Raw genomic sequence first — 20,106 nt, 5'->3', positions numbered from 1 at the left:
TTTGAATGTGAATATAAAAAAAATTCACTTCTGAGACAGAGCATCTTTAAAAAGAGCTGGTGCCTAAAACAATACTATTTGCTGATGCTCAAAACGAAGCCAATACAAACATTGCTTCCCATGATCAGAAATAGATTGTTAGCCATAGTATGCCTCTGCAGAACAATTCTTAAATTTTCTTTGAAATAGTCACTAAAATTGACTGAAACTTTATTTTTATGACTGTCTGTGGTTTCCATGTATGCCTAAAAGGTACGAGAAAAAGATAAAAATATCCTAGAATTGGAAAAGCAGTCATTATGTTTGGTTTAGCTTATTTTCATATTTTTATTTTTAAAAACCATCCAAATTAAAGTTCAGCACATCTCAATGGAAGAAAAGAAAGAGAAGGCAAGTTTTTCACACAAAAGCTTTAGAAAGACTAAATTCAGCATCCTCTGTATTAAATTTGGGATTTGACTTATTAGTGAATGAATGTCTAAAATCCTTTCCCACAAGTAATAAAGTTTAGTCTTCAGGCTGAACACAATTGCCTTTCAACTAGAATTTGAATACATGAAATACTTGCTGTGTGGGCAGGAGAGATGACAACACAAAATAATTTCAATATAATACTATGTTCTGAAGCCAGGCTCATCCTCAAATAACATAAATAAATGAAACTGGCTTCTAATAACACAGCATTATTTCAGCACAGCATTCTTTTAGGAGTTCTGAACCTCAGGTCTACCAAATTATAGAATCCTGTTTTCAGATCCTGCATTTAAATGTTAACCATAGCTTAAAGTATCACTCTCAGAATATTCTCAGATTTTGACTGAGACTGAGAGTTACAAGACCTGGGTTTGAATCCTAGTTCTGCTGCATCTCAGCTATTAGACCTTAGCGAAACTGTTTAAACTTCCTAATCCTCAATATACCTACCTTTAAATTAGATATATTAATACTATCTCTAATCATCTAATTTGTCAATTCATCATGTTCTATCAATCATATACAACTGTTAGATATTAACATTAACGTTACATGCTAAAAAGTTGCTCCACTACCACCACCTTGGAGGAGTTAAGATTTTTTTTTTTTTCATGTAAATCATCAGAAAAGGGTCACTACAACCCCAGAATCAACAAACCACTTAAGAGACTGAACCACATCATCTTCAATTACACTAAAATTTTATTAGGTCTATCTCTGGTCTTAAAGCTGCAGGAGTTGCTCTAGATTACACAGTATATTATAGTCTTCAAGTTATCGCTGTTAATATGCAGAATAGTTGCACATTTCTAACATATAAGGTATAGAGTGTGTGTGTGCTCAGTCACTAAGTTGTGTCCAACTTTTCGTGACCCCCATGGAGAGCAATAAATAGTAAGACAACAAAAATGTAAGTTAACGATTTTGTATGTTTTAAAATGGGTTTGATAGATAATATAAACAAATTTATTCTGTACCTGAAAAAGCACAACAGACATTAGGAAATGGGAATTGCTATCAATTATGAAAAAATTTAAAAGAAAGAGAAAGTTCCCAATGTAATCCAGCAAGATAAATAATCTTTAAATATTAATCTAGCCCCAAACATTCTGAAATGCTTCACAAAAAATCACCCAACATAATCATCTAGGAAAATCTTAGGTGAGGAAAAGTTATCCTCCTTCTTAATCATCTCAGTTTCACCAATCCCATAAGACTCTACTTATTACTGGAGAGACCCTGACAGCACCCGAACACAGGACTGTCTTTCCCACAAAGAAAAAATATTCATTTAGTTAGTAGTAAAGTCAACACATTAGATCTGATAGACAGAGTGCCTGAAGAACTATGGACGGAAGTTCGTGACATTGTAGAGGAGGTTGGGATCAAGACCATCTCCAAGAAAAAGAAATGCAAAAAGGCAAAATGGATGCTACAAATAGCTGTGAAAGAAGAGAAGCCAAAGGCAAAGGAGAAAAGGAAAGGTATACCCATTTAAATGCAGAGTTACAAAGAACAGCATGGAGAGATAAGAAAGCCTTCCTCGATAATCAGTGCAAAGAAACAGAGGAAAACAATAGAATGGGAAAGACTAGAGATCTCTTCAAGAAAATTAGAGATACCAAGGGAACATTTCATGCAAAAATGGGCACAATAAAAGATAGAAATGGTATGGACCAAGCTTGCTACTTGGAAGAAAAGTTATCACCAACCTAGACAGCATATTAAAAAGCAGAGACATTACTTTGCCAATGAAGGTCCGTCTAGTCAAAGCTATGGTTTTTTCAGTAGTCATTTATGGATGTGAGAGTTGGACTATAAAGAAAGCTGAGTGCTGAAGAATTGATGCTTCTGAACTGTGGTATTGGAGAAGACTCTTGAGTGTCCCTTGGACTGCAAGATCCAACCAGTCCATCCTATAGGAAATGAGTCCTGAATATTCATTAGAAGGACTGATGCTAAAGCTGAAACTGCAATACTTTGACCACTCGATGTGAAGAACTGACTCATTTGAAAAGACCCTGATGCTGGGCAAGATTGAAGGCAGGAAGAGAAGGGGACGACAGCAGATGAGATGTCTGGATGGCATCACTGACTCAACGGACATGAGTTTGAGTAAACTCTGGGAGTTGGTGATGGACAGGGAGACCTGGCTGCTGCAGCCCACAGGGTAGCAAAGAATCAGACACGACTGAGTGATTGAACTCAACTGAAATGAAAATCAACACATGTCTCTCCATCACTACTAGAGACATCAGAGGCATCACAGTATCTATGTCTGAACTTTTGAAATACAGAAAGTATTCCTTCTCAGTCATAGCTAAATAAACTACAGTCAAATCATGATCTCTCTCTAACCCAATAACATCAGTTGTCCTTGAAATTTATTGAAGGTGGTTCACTGTTCATACTGTCAAACTGATGTAATTTATATCCATCCGCACATTTATGTGAGGGGAGTTAGGAACACACAAAAGTTCTAAAAGGCCTCAAGTATCAAAATGCTCCCCTTTCAATCATTACTAAAAAGGACAGTGAAACAGTTTAAAAGCTTTAACAGTACAAATGCCAGTTATCCACTGTAAGACCAATTACTAGTATTTACAGAGATGTGGAAGAGAAGAAAAAGGAATACAAGGAGGCTCTTCAAAAACCTACTTTTCTCCTCCATGTGGTAACATTTACCTTACCCAGAATACTTCATTTCTAACACTCCTAGTCACCCAATGTGTGGGATTTTTTCCTCAAAACAAGCAATTATCCACAACATCTGCTGGGTGTCCTACAATTTAACTGATTGATTAAGGTTAAGGGCTCAGTTCCATGAGACCAACACTCCCCTCAACCTGAGATGCCAACTGCAAGCAGGTCCCCAGGTTACCTACAACTTCTGTACGAGTTGGCTACAAATCGGAGGTTCCATGACTTCAACCTCTTTGGATTCAATTAATCTGCTCAAGTGGCTCACTTAAAATACAATCAGTTTATTAAAGGATATGATAAGGAATACAGATGAACAGCAGATGAAGAGATATACAGAGGGAAGCCTGGGAAGGTCCCAAGCACAGGAGCTTCTCTCTCTGTGCAGCTGGGGTGCATCACTCTCCCCGTAGGTGAACAACCTGGAAGTTCTTCGAATCCCATACTTTGGGGATCTTTATGGTGGCTTCTTCATCATTAACTAAACTGTCAGCCCTTCTCCCTGTTCAAGAGAATAGCAGATCAATGCTGAAAGTTCCAAGCTTCTAATCATGGCCTGGTCCTTTTCTTCATCCAGGAACCATCCAGAAGTCCCCCAAGAGTCACCTCATCAGAACAAAACACTCCTACTCCCCAGGAAGTTACAAAGGTTTCAGGAGCCCTGTGGCAGGAACCAGGATCAAAGATCAAATATTAGAACAAAAGATGTCTCTAGTATTTTTTGACTTAGGAAATTACAAGGGTTTCAGAAGCTCTGTGCCAGGAACTAGCGGCAGAGACCACTTCATTGTTCAGTTGCTCAGTCATGTCCAACTCTTTGCAACCTCATGGACTGCAGTACACCAGGCTTCCTTGTCCTTCACTATCTCTTGGAGTTTGCTCAAACTTACATCCATTGAGTTGGTGATGCCATCCAACCATCTCATCTGCTGTCATCCCGTTTTCCTCATGCACTCAATCTTTCCCAGCATCAGGGTCTTTTCCAATGTATTCTCTATTACCTCACAGATTCTCATACTCTTCTCCTGCTTTTAATGCCTAAACTCAAGATTTACCCGCTCTGTGGGGCTATAGAACTCACAGCCTTCTTTACACAACTGGGTTTAACAATCAAAATTAAGCATTTAGCAATGTATCTTTTATCCTCAGGGAGGCAGAAATGGACAGTCATTTGCTAAGATAAGAAAAATCATAATTTTCAACATTAGTTTTATTACTAATAAACATTTCTGATACAGGCTAACAAAAGACTGAACAGTTCTTCCTCTGAGGCAGGAGCTGCAATATGTCAAACACAGAGCACCAAGGACAACAATAATAACACCAGCAAGCTACCTTATTTACTGAGAACTTTATGACTGAACTTATGGAAGACACTGTTCTAAGCATTTTATTTGTATTTTTCTCATTTTATTTTTACATAACCCTACGAGATTAGTATTATCAGTGTCCTCATTTTATAGATGGAAGACTCTTGTTGCTCAAGAAACTAAGTAACTTGCCAGAAATCACATCATTCAGCGGGGATTTTCAACCCAAGCACTCTTCTCTTCATTGTCACATTACACCAACTGTTCACTCAAAACAATTGCTTTGATGAATACTGCTCGTGTGTATGTAAATATACATACAATATAGATGACCACATACAAATATACAAACACATATATACACACTCTCTAAACTTTATAGTCATATTGCAAAAATACTTTAGTGATCATCTTTTCAGTCTCTGATTCTATCACCACAGATCCACCACCAGAGAATGTGTTAGTCATATAAATTATGCTCAACCATAAATTGTTTTAAAACGGTTGACAAAAATAAGGCAGTTAATTGCACTATTACAAAACTACATACAAATCCTGTAACTAGAAAGAAAGAATTCAGAAAGAAAGAATTTTGATTTCAAGACCAAATTCAAACCATGATTGATCACTATTAAACCAACCTTTGGTTTTGTTTATCTATGTTTTTATTTAGTTTTCACTAAAACAACGACCTTGAAATTTTCAGGAAAAAAAGATACAATAAATATTTGATTAATGACACAGACTATCACTGAAGATACTGGGCTAAGAGTTTGATTATAAGAATCAGAGGAATTTTTCAGCTTCCAGGTACATAAAGATCATCTATTTCATGTTTAATATTAAAGAGAAATTTAAACGGGAAGAACAGCAAAACAGGTATTCCAGAACCAATGTAGGTCAAAGGTTTCTGTGTTGGGGAGATTATTTTTAATAATGTGTTACAATTAAATCACCAAATAATTTAAAAGTAACTGCAACATAAATATAACCATAAATAAAACAAGAAAAGTATCATAAAAGTACAGTAATACAACATCAACTTACCAATTCAATTCCCTGTGGAAAAGGTGTATCATCCCAGTCCTTCTGTGGAAATCTCTGGATTATTTTCCCCAGACCTGCTCCTGACCCTATTAATAAAATCAGAGTGCATTAAGTTACAGGTACTTAAAAATCTGAATACTCATTTTATTAATAGTTATTTCTAAATGGATACTTTTTGAATAAATTTATATACTGATTAAACATTTTCATGTTTTAAAGGGTATAAAACTATCTTCTAAACACAATACTGAAAAGATACGTAATTCCCATCCTACAGACTCTCAAAAGAGTGACACAAAAATACTACGAAAAACAGGCATGTGAAATCAAGTCTCCACATCATGGGAGTAACTACCCTTTATTTCCAATAAGGAAAGCCATCTTCTGATCAGTATCTCAAGTTGAAATTTAAAACCTTTACCATGCAGACAAAGTAATCTTAAATGACAAATGAAATGGCACTGTTAGCACTAAGCTTCAGTTATGGGTTCTAAGCACCATGCAGGGTTAAAGAAAGATTTTTCAGAGTGGCCTGGAAATTAGACAATTGCCTAAACAGGGTTTCTCCATATCAGAACTACTGACATTCTGGGCCAGATAATACCTTCTTGGGTTTGAAGGCAGTGGGAGGGGAGCTATCCTGTGCATTATAGTACACTATAGTATGTTTAGTAACATCCTTAGCTTTAACGCACTAAAAGTTAATAACACCACATCTAATACCCCTAAGTTGTTACAACCAAAAATGTCTCCAAATCACTGCCAAATATGCTCAGGGTCGGGGAGGAGGGCAAAAATGCCCCTGGTTGAAAAGCACTCATCTATATCATTCAGTTCAGTTGCTCAGTCGTGTCCAGCTCTTTGCGACCTTGGAACGGCAGCAAGCCAGTCTTCCCTGTCCATCACCAACTCCTGGAGCTTGCTCAAACTCATGTCCATCGAGTCAGTTTTGCCATCCAACCATCTCATCCTAGTCGTCTCCTTCTCCTCCCACCTTCAATCTTTCCCAGCATCAGGGTCTTTTCAAATGAGTCAGTTCTTTGCATCAGGGGGCCAAAGGTTGGAGTTTCAGATTCAGCATTGGTCCTTCTAATGAATATTCAGAAAAGAAATTATTTCCTTTATGATGGACTGGTTGGATCTCCTTGCAGTCCAAGGGACACTCAAGAGTCTTCTCCGACACCACAGTTCAAAAGCATCAATCCTTTGGCGCTCAGCTTTCTTCATCGTCCAACTCTCACATCCATACATGACTACTGGAAAAACCATAGCCTTGACTAAACAGAACTTTGTTGGAAAAGTAATGTCTCTGCTTTTTAATATGCTGTCTAGGTTAGTCATAACTTTTCTTCCAAGGAGCAAGCATCTTTTAATTTCATGGCTTCAGTCACCATCTGCAGTGATTCTGGAGCCCAAAAAATTAAAGTCTGTCACTGTTTCCCCATCTATTTGCCATGAAGTGATGGGACCAGATGCCATGATCTTAGTTTTCTGAATGTTGAGTTCTAAGTCAACATTTTCACTCGTTCACTTTCATCAAGAGGCTCTTTAGTTCTTCATTTTCTGCCATAAGGATGGTGTCTTCTGGGTATCTGAAGTTATTAATATTTCTCCAGCAATCTTGATTCCAACTTGTGCTTCATGCAGCCCAGCATTTTGCATGCTATACTCTGCATATAAGTTAAATAAACAGGGTGACAATATACAACCTTGACATATTCCTTTCCCTATGTGGAATCAGTCTGTTGTTTCATGTCCAGTTCTAACTGTTGCTTCCTGACCTGCATACAGATTTCTCAGGAGGCAGGTCAGGTGCTCTGGTATTCCCATCTCTTAAAGAATTTTCCAGAGTTTATTGTGATCTGCACAGTCAAAGGCTTTGGCATAGTCAATAAAGCAGAAGTAGATGTTTTTCTGGAACTCTCTTGCTTTTTCAATGATCCAACGGATGTTGGCAATTTGATCTCTGGTTCCTCTGCCTTTCTCAATCCAGCTTGAACATCTGGAAGTTCACGGTTCATGTACTGTTGAAGCCTGGCTTGGAGAATTTTGAGCATTACTTTGCTAGCATGTGAGATGAGTGCAACTGTGCGGTAGTTTGAGCATTCTTTGGCATTGCCTTTCTTTGGGATTGGAATGAAAACTGACTTTTTCCAGTCCTGCGGCCACTGCTGAGTTTTCCAAATTTGCTGCCATAATGAGTGCAGCACTTTCACAGTATCATCTTTTAGGATTTGATATAGCTCAACTGGAATTCCATCACCTCCACTAGCTCTGTTTGTAGTGATGCTTCCTAAGACCCACTTGACTTTGCATTCCAGGATGTCTGGCTCTAGGTGAGTGATCACACCATCGTGGTTATCTGGGTCATGAAGATCTTTTTTGTACAGTTCTTCTATGTATTGTCACCATCTCTTCTTAGTATCTTCTGCTTCTGTTAGGTCCATACCATTTCTATCTTTTATTGTGCCCATCTTTGCATGAAATGTTCCCTTGGTATCACTAATTTTCTTGAAGAGATCTCTAGTCTTTCCCATTCTATTTTTTCCCTATTTTTTTGAACTGATCACTGAGGAAGGCTTTCTAATCTCTCCTTGCTATTTTTTGGAACTCTGCATTCAAATGGGTATATCTTTCCTTTTCTCTTTGCCTTTGGCTTCTCTTATTTTCTCAGTTATTTGTAAGGCCTCCTCAGACAGCCATTTTGCCTTTTTGCATTTCTTTTTCTTGAGGATGGTTTTGATCACTGCTTCCTGTACAATGTCACGATCCTCTGTCCACAGTTCTTCAGGCACTCTGTCATATCTAATTCCTTGATATAGTCTATATCATTACTCTATCATTCAGTTCAGTTCAGTCGCTCAGTCGCGTCCGACTCTTTGCAACCCCATGAATCGCAACATGCCAGGCCCCCCTGTCCATCACCAACTCCTGGAGTTCACTCAGACTCATGTCCATCAAGTCAGTCATGCCATACAGCCATCTCATCCTCGGCCGCCCCCTTCTCCTCCTGCCCCTAATCCCTCCCAGCATCAGAGTCTTTTCCAATGAGTCAACTCTTCACATGAGGTGGCCAAAGTACTGGAGTTTCAGCTTTAGCATCATTCCTTCCAAAGAAATCCCAGGGCTGATCTCCTTCAGAATGAACTGGCTGGATCTCCTTGCAGTCCAAGGGACACTCAAGAGTCTTCTCCAACACCACAGTTCAAAAGCATCAATTCTTCAGCACTCAGCCTTCTTCACAGTCCAACTCTCACATCCATACATGACCACAGGAAAAACCATAGCCTTGACTAGACAGACCTTAGTCGGCAAAGTAATGTCCCTGCTTTTGAATATGCTATCTAGGTTGGTCATAACTTTTCTTCCAAGGAGTAAGCATCTTTTAATTTCATGGCTGAAGTCACCATCTGCAGTGATTTTGGAGCCCCAAAAAATAGTCTGACACTGTTTCCACTGTTTCTCCATCTATTTCCCATGGAGTGATGGGACCAGATGCCACGATCTTCGTTTTCTGAATGTTGAGCTTTAAGCCAACTTTTTCACTCTCCTCTTTTACTTTCATCAAGAGGCTTTTAAGTTCCTCTTCACTCTGCCATAAGGGTAGTGTTCTCTGCATATCTGAGGTTATTGATATTTCTCCCGGCAATCTTGATTTCAGCTTGTGTTTCTTCCAGTCCAGTGTTTCTCATATGTACTCTGCATAGAAGTTAGATAAACAGGGTGACAATATACAGCCTTGACGTACTCCTTTTCCTATTTGGAACCAGTCTGTTGTTCCATGTCCAGTTCTAACTGTTGCTTCCTGGCCTGCATACAGATTTCTCTAGAGGCAGGTTAGGTGGTCTGGTATTCCCATCTCTTTCAGAATTTTCCACAGTTTATTGTGATCCACACAGTCAAAGGCTTTGGCATAGTCTATGACAAAATTACCCTGTGACACTAAAGACCAGATCAATTCAAAATTGATCTTTGGGGATATAATCTGTGAGCAATTTGGATTAGAGAGTACATGCTAGGTCTAAATTGCTTTTTGCTGTACTTTGCTCTTATATATTCTACATGTTGTTCCCACTCACTCTGAAGTAAAAGGAATAGCATTCTGATTATTTGTGCATCTAACTTAAGGAAACCTTAACACCTGATTCAATTTTTCAGAAAGAAATCATCCACTATCATCTCTCATCCTCATCCCTGTGAACTGAACTTCCCCTTGGCCCTCACTTAGACTTCAATCACCAAATGACCAAATTCTTACCTTTAAAAGATAAATGGAAAGTTAAATTCACCTTATTGACCAACTCAGAATTGTTCTAAAATTGAGGTCACATTTGAAAAAGGCAAAATAAAAACATTCTCAAAAATGAACAACTGCTGCAGTATAGTAACTCTTCATATACCAACCATTATAGGGAAACAAAGGATTTCAGTAAGAGTAAACTAAAAGTGATTCATTACAGACACTCAGCTTCCAAAACCCACCTCAAGTATCACCAGTTCTTACATTCATAGCAAACTTAATTCAATAAATTACTAGACACTGGAGACATACAATGAAAGAGACATGGCCCCTATCTCAAGGAATTAAGAGAACAGAAACCAGAAAAATGGACTGATAATTTCAGTATATCACAGTAAGTACAATGACATAAGTAGCAGAGAAATCATGGAAATTTTTACAGAAATGGCAGACAGCTTCTTGTTCTTTCAGAACCATCTTTATATACCCAAGTACCTAGCATAATGAATGCCTGGCACTTAGTTCATACTGAGCTAAATGTTTATTTCAATAGATTTGTTAATACTGATGGAAACTGTTTTAAACTTATATCTCCTCTCACTTTTTAAAAAGTGATATGAATATTACATATCTCATCATATTTAATCAGGTGTTCCTATATCGCTTTCAATTCTGAAAGTCATAACTCATGTACTTCAGGCTCAGGAAATATTTTATCACATCAATTTTTACTAATCATAAAAATAATAAATGTCAGCTGCAGAAAAAAATTTAACATATAAAAATATAAAGAAGAAATCATCTATTATCCCACACCCGAAGAGAATTACTGCTAATGTTTGGATTTTACCCTAGGCTTTTCTCATACATGTATTTTTTTTTTCATCAGAATCAAGATAATACTAAACTTAAGTTATATATTGATTATTAATGTCTTCTAACATGCCTTTGACAATTATGTATATTTCCTATTTTCTCTATTATAAATAATGCTATGAAAGCACCTTTCTATACAAATCTTTATCCTTGTCTCACTTTTGCCCAGAAGAAATCTTAGGTATACAACTAATGGATCAAAGAATATGAAAATTTTAAAAACTCACACAAAGTCAGAGGGCCAGTGAGAAAGATATAATATTTTACACCCTGTGTATAAGAATGAGACTATTATTTTCACTTGTTTAGTTAATGCCAATTTGAGAAGTAAAAAGCTCCTTTAAACAGGAACGTAACTTTCTAAAGGTCTCTAGGAGCCATAACTGATTTCATAATGATATGCAGTCTTTCAATAACATGAAAGCTTAGTGTGAAATGCTGATGTAACATTTGTAAGCACACAGAGAAATATGATTCATGAGTGATATAACTTCCTTATATGATGCTATTTGTAAATGGAAATTAGGTTATAAAAAGGCAAAAATAAAAATGGTAACATGGTATTTCACAAATAAAATGTGGAAGGAGCTACAGTAACTTGGTTTCGAATATCAAATATGCAAATTGATGCAGCTAACTTTTGAGAAACTTAGGAGAATATACTATGGAAGTAAATGAACATTGTCTGATGCTTCTTTTTGGATTTTAAGAGTTTAAACTGAATGTTTAAATTTATTTTCCAAGTTTATATAATTTACCTAAAACTATTCTTACAGGAAGCACTGGCTGTATTTAAGATGACATTTTATGTTGAGGAGCAAGCCATATTGCGGGAAGACTGTTTTAGAGTCAAATGTCCACCTGTGGGCTGATTCTTGTGTCCAGAGGTGAAGTCAATCAGAATGGCTGTGGAATGCAGCTCTGATTTGCACTGTGTATTAAATGGGCATGGGTAACTGGGTAGGGAGAGAGACACTTCTCAAAAGAAATGGGGTCACTTCTTAGGAAAGACAGGTGCTAGGCTGACAAACTGTGATTGTTCAGTGCATTGCGTACAGCTAAATAGAAAAAAAAAAAAAAAAGAGGAGGCAGTTATTAGTCAAGGCCTTACTGATTTTCTTTCCAGCCCCTACTCTACCACTGCATCATAAAGTCAGGAAATACAATGACCAAATGTGGAGCTCATACATAAAAAGGGGGACTCTTAGCAGGATACCAACACATTTGGAAATAGCTTTCTTTAAAAAAAGAGCAAATGCTAGACAAACCGCCCCACACAAATTTTAGAAGGGTGAGGAAATACTGGCGTAATCAGGCACACTTTTCCCTTCTTTATGTGTGGTAATCCACCTTCCCCTGGGTCCTGGTAGGGTAATCCACTTACCCGGCCCACCACAAGGATTATCAAGTGACCCAGGATGATCCAACCATTCACCCTGCCAAAGTGACTGTTCAAGCCTTACCAGATGACTGCAGGAAAGTCAAACAGTATTCTCAGGGAGTGCTAAGTAGCATGCCGTAGGTGTGGAATAGCTAACAGTATGAGGAAGATGTTCATTTGCAGAAGAAATGAAGTCAGTAAGGGTTAATTAACTGAAGAAATGCAATACTTTGCTCTATATGAAACAGGATGCTTGATATTTGTTGATTGTATCAACTGACAGGAATCAATCATTTTAGTATCATGCATATGTTTAAAGTATACACATATAAAATACATACTGCTTGGCTTAACACAGGCTCTGAATTTTGAGAAATGCTACTCTAATGCATAATTTTAAAAATCTTCTCTATGTTTGTCTACACAACTAGATCAGTGGTTATCTATATTAGAGTTGTTTCTGAAGTCCATCTGCCCATATCACATTCCATCAAAAATGGCACCAGTTCAATGAAGGGCAGCAGTCATGTTCAGAAGCACACAATCCTCTCTCTCTTACCAACCACAGAGCAATTATAAAATCATTAATTTGACTAGTACATTTACTTCTACTTGTATATTTCACCTCACTAGAATGGAAACAGTGATTTTGACTTGCTATGTTTACTGATGTATCCCAGGCATTTAGAAAAATAACTAGTATATATCAGATATTTAATAAAATACTTGTTGAGTCAATGAATGGGACTATTAGGTGGGCAAGGGCAAGCAACTGGCAAGCAACTTATGACCAGAGTGACCTACAAAAGGTACCTGAGACAAACCTGGCTCCTCTGCTGGGAAATTCCAAATAGAAGAAATGAGAGACTAAAGCAGCTAAAAAGATGTATCAAGTCTTGTGAGTCAGGCAACCACAGGGGGTCATGTGTAAAGCCAGTTACAGAAGAGCAGAAGCCCAGGCGAAGACTTGCCAGTACAGTTGCCAGTACAGCACAGGTTGGCAGTACAGATATAGGATGCAGCAGAAATGATGCAAGAGAAAGGCTGGGCAGCTGGCTAAGTTTGACCTCCAGTAAACCGGTAGCACTGGAGCGTCTGTCACCAAACTTTAGAAGTATTGTAACAATATTCCTCCCTCTTAGACTAGACTAGATCTATGATTCCTTGTCACAAAACAGGCCAAACAATAATACACTGTAAAAGGCATCTATGATAGATCAAGCCCTTTCAAACTGGTAAAGGGTCTGGAAAATTTTACGTAAAAGAAGATTTAGTCAGAAAAGTGTTTTTAACAGTACTTAAAAATTAAGAAGCACATATGAGAACTTTCTCCAAATGTGTAAAGAGCTATCATATGGAAGAAGATACAATGGAACAAACTAGAGCCAAAAGCTATAATTCAGAGGAGATGTTATTGAATCAATATAAATGAAGAACCTTGTGAGAATGAGAACTATCAAAAATGACAGCATGAACTGCCACGGAAACTACAAGGGTTTTCTTGGTGGCTCAGAGGTAAAGAACCCGCCTGTCAATGCAGGAGATGCAGGCTCCATCAGGAAGATCCCCTAGAGAAGGTAATGGCCACCCACTCCAGTAGCATTCCCTGGGAAATCCCATGGACAGAGGAGCCTGGTGGGCTACAATCCATGGGGTCACAAAATAGTCAGACACGACTGAGCAACTAAGCAACAACAACAAATGGTGTATCCTCCCCAAAAAATCTTAAAAGCAGACATTCTTTCATGGTTTAAAAACCAATTTATTAAGTCTGTTCTCTATACCTGTGAGTTTGTTTCTATTCCACTTATGAGGCAGGATGGGAATAGGGGGTTGAGAGGTAAGAACTACGATGTATAAAATGGATAGGCCACAGGATGCGCTATACAGCACAGGAAAATAGTCACTGCTTTGTAGTCATTTTAAATGGAGAGTAACCTATAAAAAATGCTGAGTCAGGTACAGTGCTCTGTACCTGAAATCAAAATGATGCAAATCAACTATACTTCAATTTCTAAAATGCAATTCGAGTTTTCTAAAAGTGCATGATGCATATACATGGTAACCTCTTTTCACGATGACTTTGTTTCTCGTGTGATTTTTATACTCAGCAAACTTTATACTCAGTCTACATTTAATACTGCAGACATTCATGAATAATTATGGAAATTAAAGTATGGGCTTTCTCACTAACACATTTCAAATATAGAAATCAAATAACGGACTGAATTTATTAATATGTGCATGCAAAAGCAGAAGTCTCTCATTCTGTTAACACAGAAGGGTATTTGTCCTTCTCTGTCTGGCATATTTCAGCTAGAGTAATGCTGGGGGGAAACAGGGAGATGTTAGTAAGGGTACAAACTTTCAACTATAAGATGAGTAAGTTCTGAGGATCTAATGTAAAACACAGTGACAACACTATAGCTGACAACATTATATTGCAAAATTGAAATTTGCTAACAGTAGAACTTGTACTCACCTAAAAAAAAAAGACAAACATGTGAGATGATGGATGAATTAATTAACTAGATGGGGGAATTCTTTCACAATGCATATGTATATCAAATCACCATGATGTATTCTTTACATATCTTAAATTTTGCTTGTCAATTTTACCTCAATAAATAGTTGGGAAAAAATAGTGAGAAGCCAAAAAGAAAATTAAATGAATGGTACTAACAGAAACCTTTAAATAGTGATTATTATACAAATGAAACAGTAGCCTTTATCACTGACCTTTGAAATAATTTTACAAGTAAATGAATGGATAATGCAGAACAATACATCAGCTAAAATGTCCTCATACTTTCATCACAGATTGCCCATCCCTTGGTTCCTAACTGATCGTCATCTCTCCCAAGGAGGACAAGAACAGTCTGCACATAGATTTGTCTTTAGACACAAAGACGACAAGTTCTGATAAAGGAAGATGGCAGGCACAGTGTATCTAACCTCTGATTAGTATAGTGGAAACAACCTGGGCTTGGAGGCTAGTCAGACTTAAGTTCAAATTCAGGCTCTACTATTTCACCTACTCTCTAGAAATCTGTTTTCTCAACCTCAAAATATGGTTAATATAATCCCCATCATAAAAAGCTGCCATTAAGAATGAGATCACACACTTAGCAGCAAAGAATCTACCACAAAAGACAGGCTTGAGACAAGAAAAGTGAGATCAAGACTTACTCTTTTACTTAAAGAATATACTTTAAAGGAGTTCCCACTGTTCATATTATCTCAGGGCTTCCCAGATGGCCCAAGTGGTAAAGAATACGCCTGCCAATGCAGGAGACATGGGTTCAACTCCTGGATTGGCAAGTTCCCCTCAGGAGGAAATGGCAACCCACTCCAGTATTCTTGACTTGAAAATCCTATGAACACAGAGCCTGGCAGGCTACAGTCCATTGCATCATAAGAGCCAGACACAACTTAGCGACTGAGCCACAAACACATCCAGAGAGTACTGAGAAATCAATGGCAACCTAAAGGCAGCCTTTAGCTGACATTTGTTTTCAGTTCAGTTCAGTTCAGTTCAGTCGCTCAGTCGTGTCCGACTCTTTGCGACTCCATGAATTGCAGCACGCCAGGCCTCCCTGTCCATCACCAACTCCTGGAGTTCACTCAGATTCACATCCACCAAGTCAGTGATGCCATCCAGCCATCTCTGTCGTCCCCTTCTCCTCCTGCCCCCAATCCCTCCCAACATCAGAGTCTTTTCCAATGAGTCAACTCGTCGCATGAGGTGGCCAAAATACTGGAGTTTCAGCTTTAGCATTTGTTTTACTCTGTCCCAATCAACACTTATATTAGTTACATAGCTGAAAACATAAGACATCCTCTTCAAATCTGTAAGAAGTAAAAATCTGAAGAAGATGGAGGTAGCATTAATGTAGCTTGCCAATTTTGCTGAATTCCCATATAAAAGACAGCATCAAAACGGCACAATTGAACTGGCATAAAGACCAACGTAACAGGGACTTCCCTGGTGGTCCAGTGGTTAGGAATCTGCCTTCCAATGCAGGGCACACAGGTTTGATCCCTGGTCGGGGAACTAAAATCAAACATGCCACAGGGCAGCTAAGCCCACACACCTCAACTACTGAGCCTGTGAGCACTAAAGCCTGTGCTCCACAACAAAAGAAGGCCACATCCCACTACTAGAAAAGCCCCTGTAAGCAGTAATGATCACACCGAAATGAAGACCCTGTGCAGCAAAAAAAAAAAAAAAAAAAAAAGACCTATGTAACAGAATAGAGAATCCAAAAATAAACCCTCATGTATATGGTCAAATGATCTTTAAGAAAAGTGCCAAGATTACACAATGGGGAAGGACAGTTTCTTCAACAAAATGTGCTGGGAAAACTATTTATCTGCATGTAAAAGAATACAAAGGGATCCATGCCTTACACCACATACAAAAATTAACTCAAAATGGATTAAAGGCCTAAACCATACCTGAACTACAAAATTCCTAGAAGAAAACAAAAGGGAAAAGGTTGATGTTATTGGATTTGGTAATGATTTCTTACCAACGACATAAAAATACAGGAACAAAAAGTAAAAACAGCAAAATGGGACTACATCAAACTTAAAGATTTATGCATAGCAAAGGAAATTAAAACACAGTAAAATGCAACCTACAAAACAGGAGAAAGTACTTGCAAGCCAGATATCTGACAAGGAGTTAATATCCACAATGTATAAAGTGCTCCAACAACACAACGACAATAAATATCCAATTTAAAAATAGGCAAAGAACTTACATAGACATTTCTGCAAAGAGGACATATAAACAGCCAACAAGCATATGATAAGATGATCAATATCACTAAGCATTAGGGAAATGCAAATTAAAACCACACAGATTAGGATGGCAACTATCAAAACCCAGAAAACAACACATGTTAGAGAGGACGCAGAGAAACTGGAACTATTGTGGACTGTTGTCTACAATGTAAAATGGTACAGCCCCTAGAGAAAACAGTATGGAGGTTCCTCAAAGAACTAAAAAAGAAACTATCATATAATCCAAAAATCCCTTTTCTGGGTATATATTCAAAAAAAACTGAAAACAGAACCTCAAAGAGACATTTGCACATTCATGTCCACTGCAGCATTATTCACAACAGCCGAAAGGTGAAAGCAACTAAAACATCTATTAACAGAGATGTCTCTGGTGGTCCAGTGGCTAAGACTCTGTGATTCCAATGCACAGGGTACCAGTTCTATCCTTAGTCAGGAACGAGATCCCACATGCCACAACTAAGACCTGGAACAGCCAAATAAATATTTTTTAAAAATCTATTAACAGATGAATGGATAAAGAAAATGGGGTACATACATACATGGAATAATATTTAGTCTTAAAAAAGGAAATCCTGTCAAATGCTACAACACGAATAAACATGGAAGCAACCGAGATGTCCATCGACAGAAGAATGGATAAAGAAGTTGCAGTACATATACACAATGGAATAGTATTCAGTCATAAAAAGGAACACATTTGAGTCAGTTCTAATGACGTGGGTGAACCTAGAGCCTATTATACGGAGTGAAGTAAGTCAGAAAGAGAAAGATAAATATCGTATTCTAATGCATATATATCAAATCTAGAAATATGGTACTGAAGAATTTATTTGCAGGGCAGCAGTGGAGAAACAGACATAAAGAACAGACTTATGGACGGGGGGAGGGGAGGAAAGGGTGAGATATATGCAGAAAGTAACATGGAAGCTTACATTACCATATGTAAAACAGATAGCCAAAAGGAATTCACTGTATGTCTCAGGAAATTCAAACAGGGTCTCTGTATCAACCTAGAGGGGTAGGATGGGGAGGGAGACGGGAGAGGGTTTCAAAAGGAACGGGGTATATGGATACCTATGGCTGATTCATGTTGAGGTTTGACAGAAAACAACAAAATTCTGTAAAACAGTTATCCTTCAGTTAAAAAATAAATTAATTCAGTTCAGTTCAGTTGCTCAGTCGTGACTGACTCTTTGTGACCCCATGAATCGCAGCATACCAGGCTTCCCTGTCTATCACTAACTCCCACAGCTTGCTCAAACTCATGTCCCTTGAGTCACTATTGCCATCCAACCATCTCATCCTCTGTCGTCCCCTTCTCCTCCTGCCCTCAACCTTTACCAGCATCAGGGTCTTTTCAAATCACTCAGGTCTTTGCATCAGGTGGCCAAAGTATTGGAGTTTCAGCTTCAACTTCAGTCCTTCCAATGAACACCCAAGATTGATCTCCTTCAGGATGGACTGGTTGGATCTCCTTGCAGTCCAAGAGACTCTCAAGAGTCTTCTCCAACACCACAGTTCAAAAGCATCAATTTTTCAGTGCTCAGTTTTCTTTATACTCCAACACTCACATCCATACATGATTACTGGAAAAACCACAGGCTTGACTACATGGCCCTTTGTTGGCAAAGTAATGTCCCTGCTTTTTAATATGCTGTCTAGGTTGGTCATAATTTTCCTGCCAAGGAGTAAGCATCTTTTAATTTCATGGCCGCAGTCACCATTTGCAGTGATTCTGGAGTCCAGAAAAATAAAGTCTGACACTGTTTCCACTGTTTCCCCATCTACTTGCCATGAAGTGATGGGACCAGATGCCATGTCTGAATGTTGAGCTTTAAGCCTACTTTTTCACTCTCCTCTTTCACTTTCGTCAAGAAGCTCTTTAGTTCTTCTTCAATTTCTGCCATAAGGGTGGTGTCATCTGCATACCTGAGGTTATTGATATTTCTCCCGGCAATCTTGATTCCAGCTTGTGCTTCCTCCAGTCCAGTGTTTCTCAGGATGTACTCTGCATAGAAGTTAAATAAGCAGGGTGACAATATACAGCCTTGACATACTCCTTTTCCTATTTGGAACCAGTTTATTGTTCCATGTCCAGTTCTAACTGTTGCTTCCTGACCTGCACACAGATTTCTCAAGAGGCAGGTCAGGTGGTCTGGTATTCCCATCTCTTGAAGAACTTTCCACAGTTTATTGTAATCCACACAGTCAAAGGCTTTGGCATAGTCAATAAAGCAGAAATAGATGTTTTTCTGGAACTCTCTTGCTTTTTCCATGACCCAGCAAATGTTGACAATTTGATCTCTGATTCCTCTGTCTTTTCTAAAACCAGCATGAACATCTGGAAGTTCACGGTTCACATCATGTTGAAGCCTGGCTTGGAGAATTTTGAGCATTACTTTACTAGTATGTGAGATGAGTGCAATCGTGGGGTAGTTTGTGCATTCTTTGGCATTGCCTTTCTTTGGAATTGGAATGAAAACTGACCTTTTCCAGTCCTGTGGCCACTGTTGAGTTTTCCAAATTTGCTGGCATATTGAGTGCAGCACTTTCACAGCATCATCTTCCAGGATTTGAAATAGCTCAACTAGAATTCCATCACCTCCACTAGCTCTGTTCGTAGTGATGCTTCCTTAGGCCCACTTGACTTTGCATTCCAGGATGTCTGGCTCTAAGTGACTGATCACACCATCATGACTACCTGGGGCATGAAGATCTTTTTTGTATAGTTCTTCTGTGTATTCTTGCCACCTCTTCTTAATATCTTCTGCTTCTGTTAGATCCAGACCATTTCTGTCCTTTATTGAGCCCATCTTTGCATGATACGTTCCCTAGGTATCTCTAATTTTCTTGAAGAGATCTCTAGTCTTTCGCATTCTACTGTTTTCCTCTATTTCTTTGCACTGATCACTGAGGAAGGCTTTCCTATCTCTCTTTGCTATTCTTTGGAACTCTGCTTTCAAATGGGTATATCTTTCCTTTCTCCTTTGCTTTTCACTTCTCCTTTTCACAGCTATTTGTAAGGCCTCCTCAGACATCCATTTTGCTTTTTTGCATTTCTTTTTCTTGGGGATGGTCTTGATCCCTGTCTCCTGTACAATTAATAAATTAATTAAACACCCCCCCAAAAAAAAATCCTAAGAAAGCTCACATCAAGCACTACATCTTAGCCAATCATACTACCAAATATCGATCACTATTACTTTGACTTAGGTGTTCTTCATCAACACATTTTACCAGTTTGTTCAACCTGAGTATACATGAGTATA

At 38.3% G+C, this 20,106-nt stretch overlaps 1 protein-coding gene across 4 annotated transcripts in view; it reads right to left on the bottom strand.

Annotated features, from left to right (window-relative positions):
* SBF2 (SET binding factor 2) overlaps positions 1 to 20,106 on the bottom strand; it is a 500,673-nt gene that overhangs the window by 396,138 nt on the left and 84,429 nt on the right. For all 4 annotated transcript variants that reach the window (XM_069554404.1, XM_069554405.1, XM_069554406.1 and 1 more), the window contains exon 2: positions 5,532 to 5,617. In XM_069554404.1, the coding sequence (XP_069410505.1) occupies positions 5,532 to 5,617 (86 nt within the window). The remainder of the gene's footprint in view (positions 1 to 5,531; positions 5,618 to 20,106) is intronic.

The sequence above is a fragment of the Ovis canadensis genome, chromosome 15 (genome assembly GCF_042477335.2).
Source record: "Ovis canadensis isolate MfBH-ARS-UI-01 breed Bighorn chromosome 15, ARS-UI_OviCan_v2, whole genome shotgun sequence".
Classification (NCBI taxonomy): Eukaryota; Metazoa; Chordata; class Mammalia; order Artiodactyla; family Bovidae; genus Ovis; species Ovis canadensis.
This window is presented reverse-complemented; position numbering and strand designations above follow the sequence as displayed.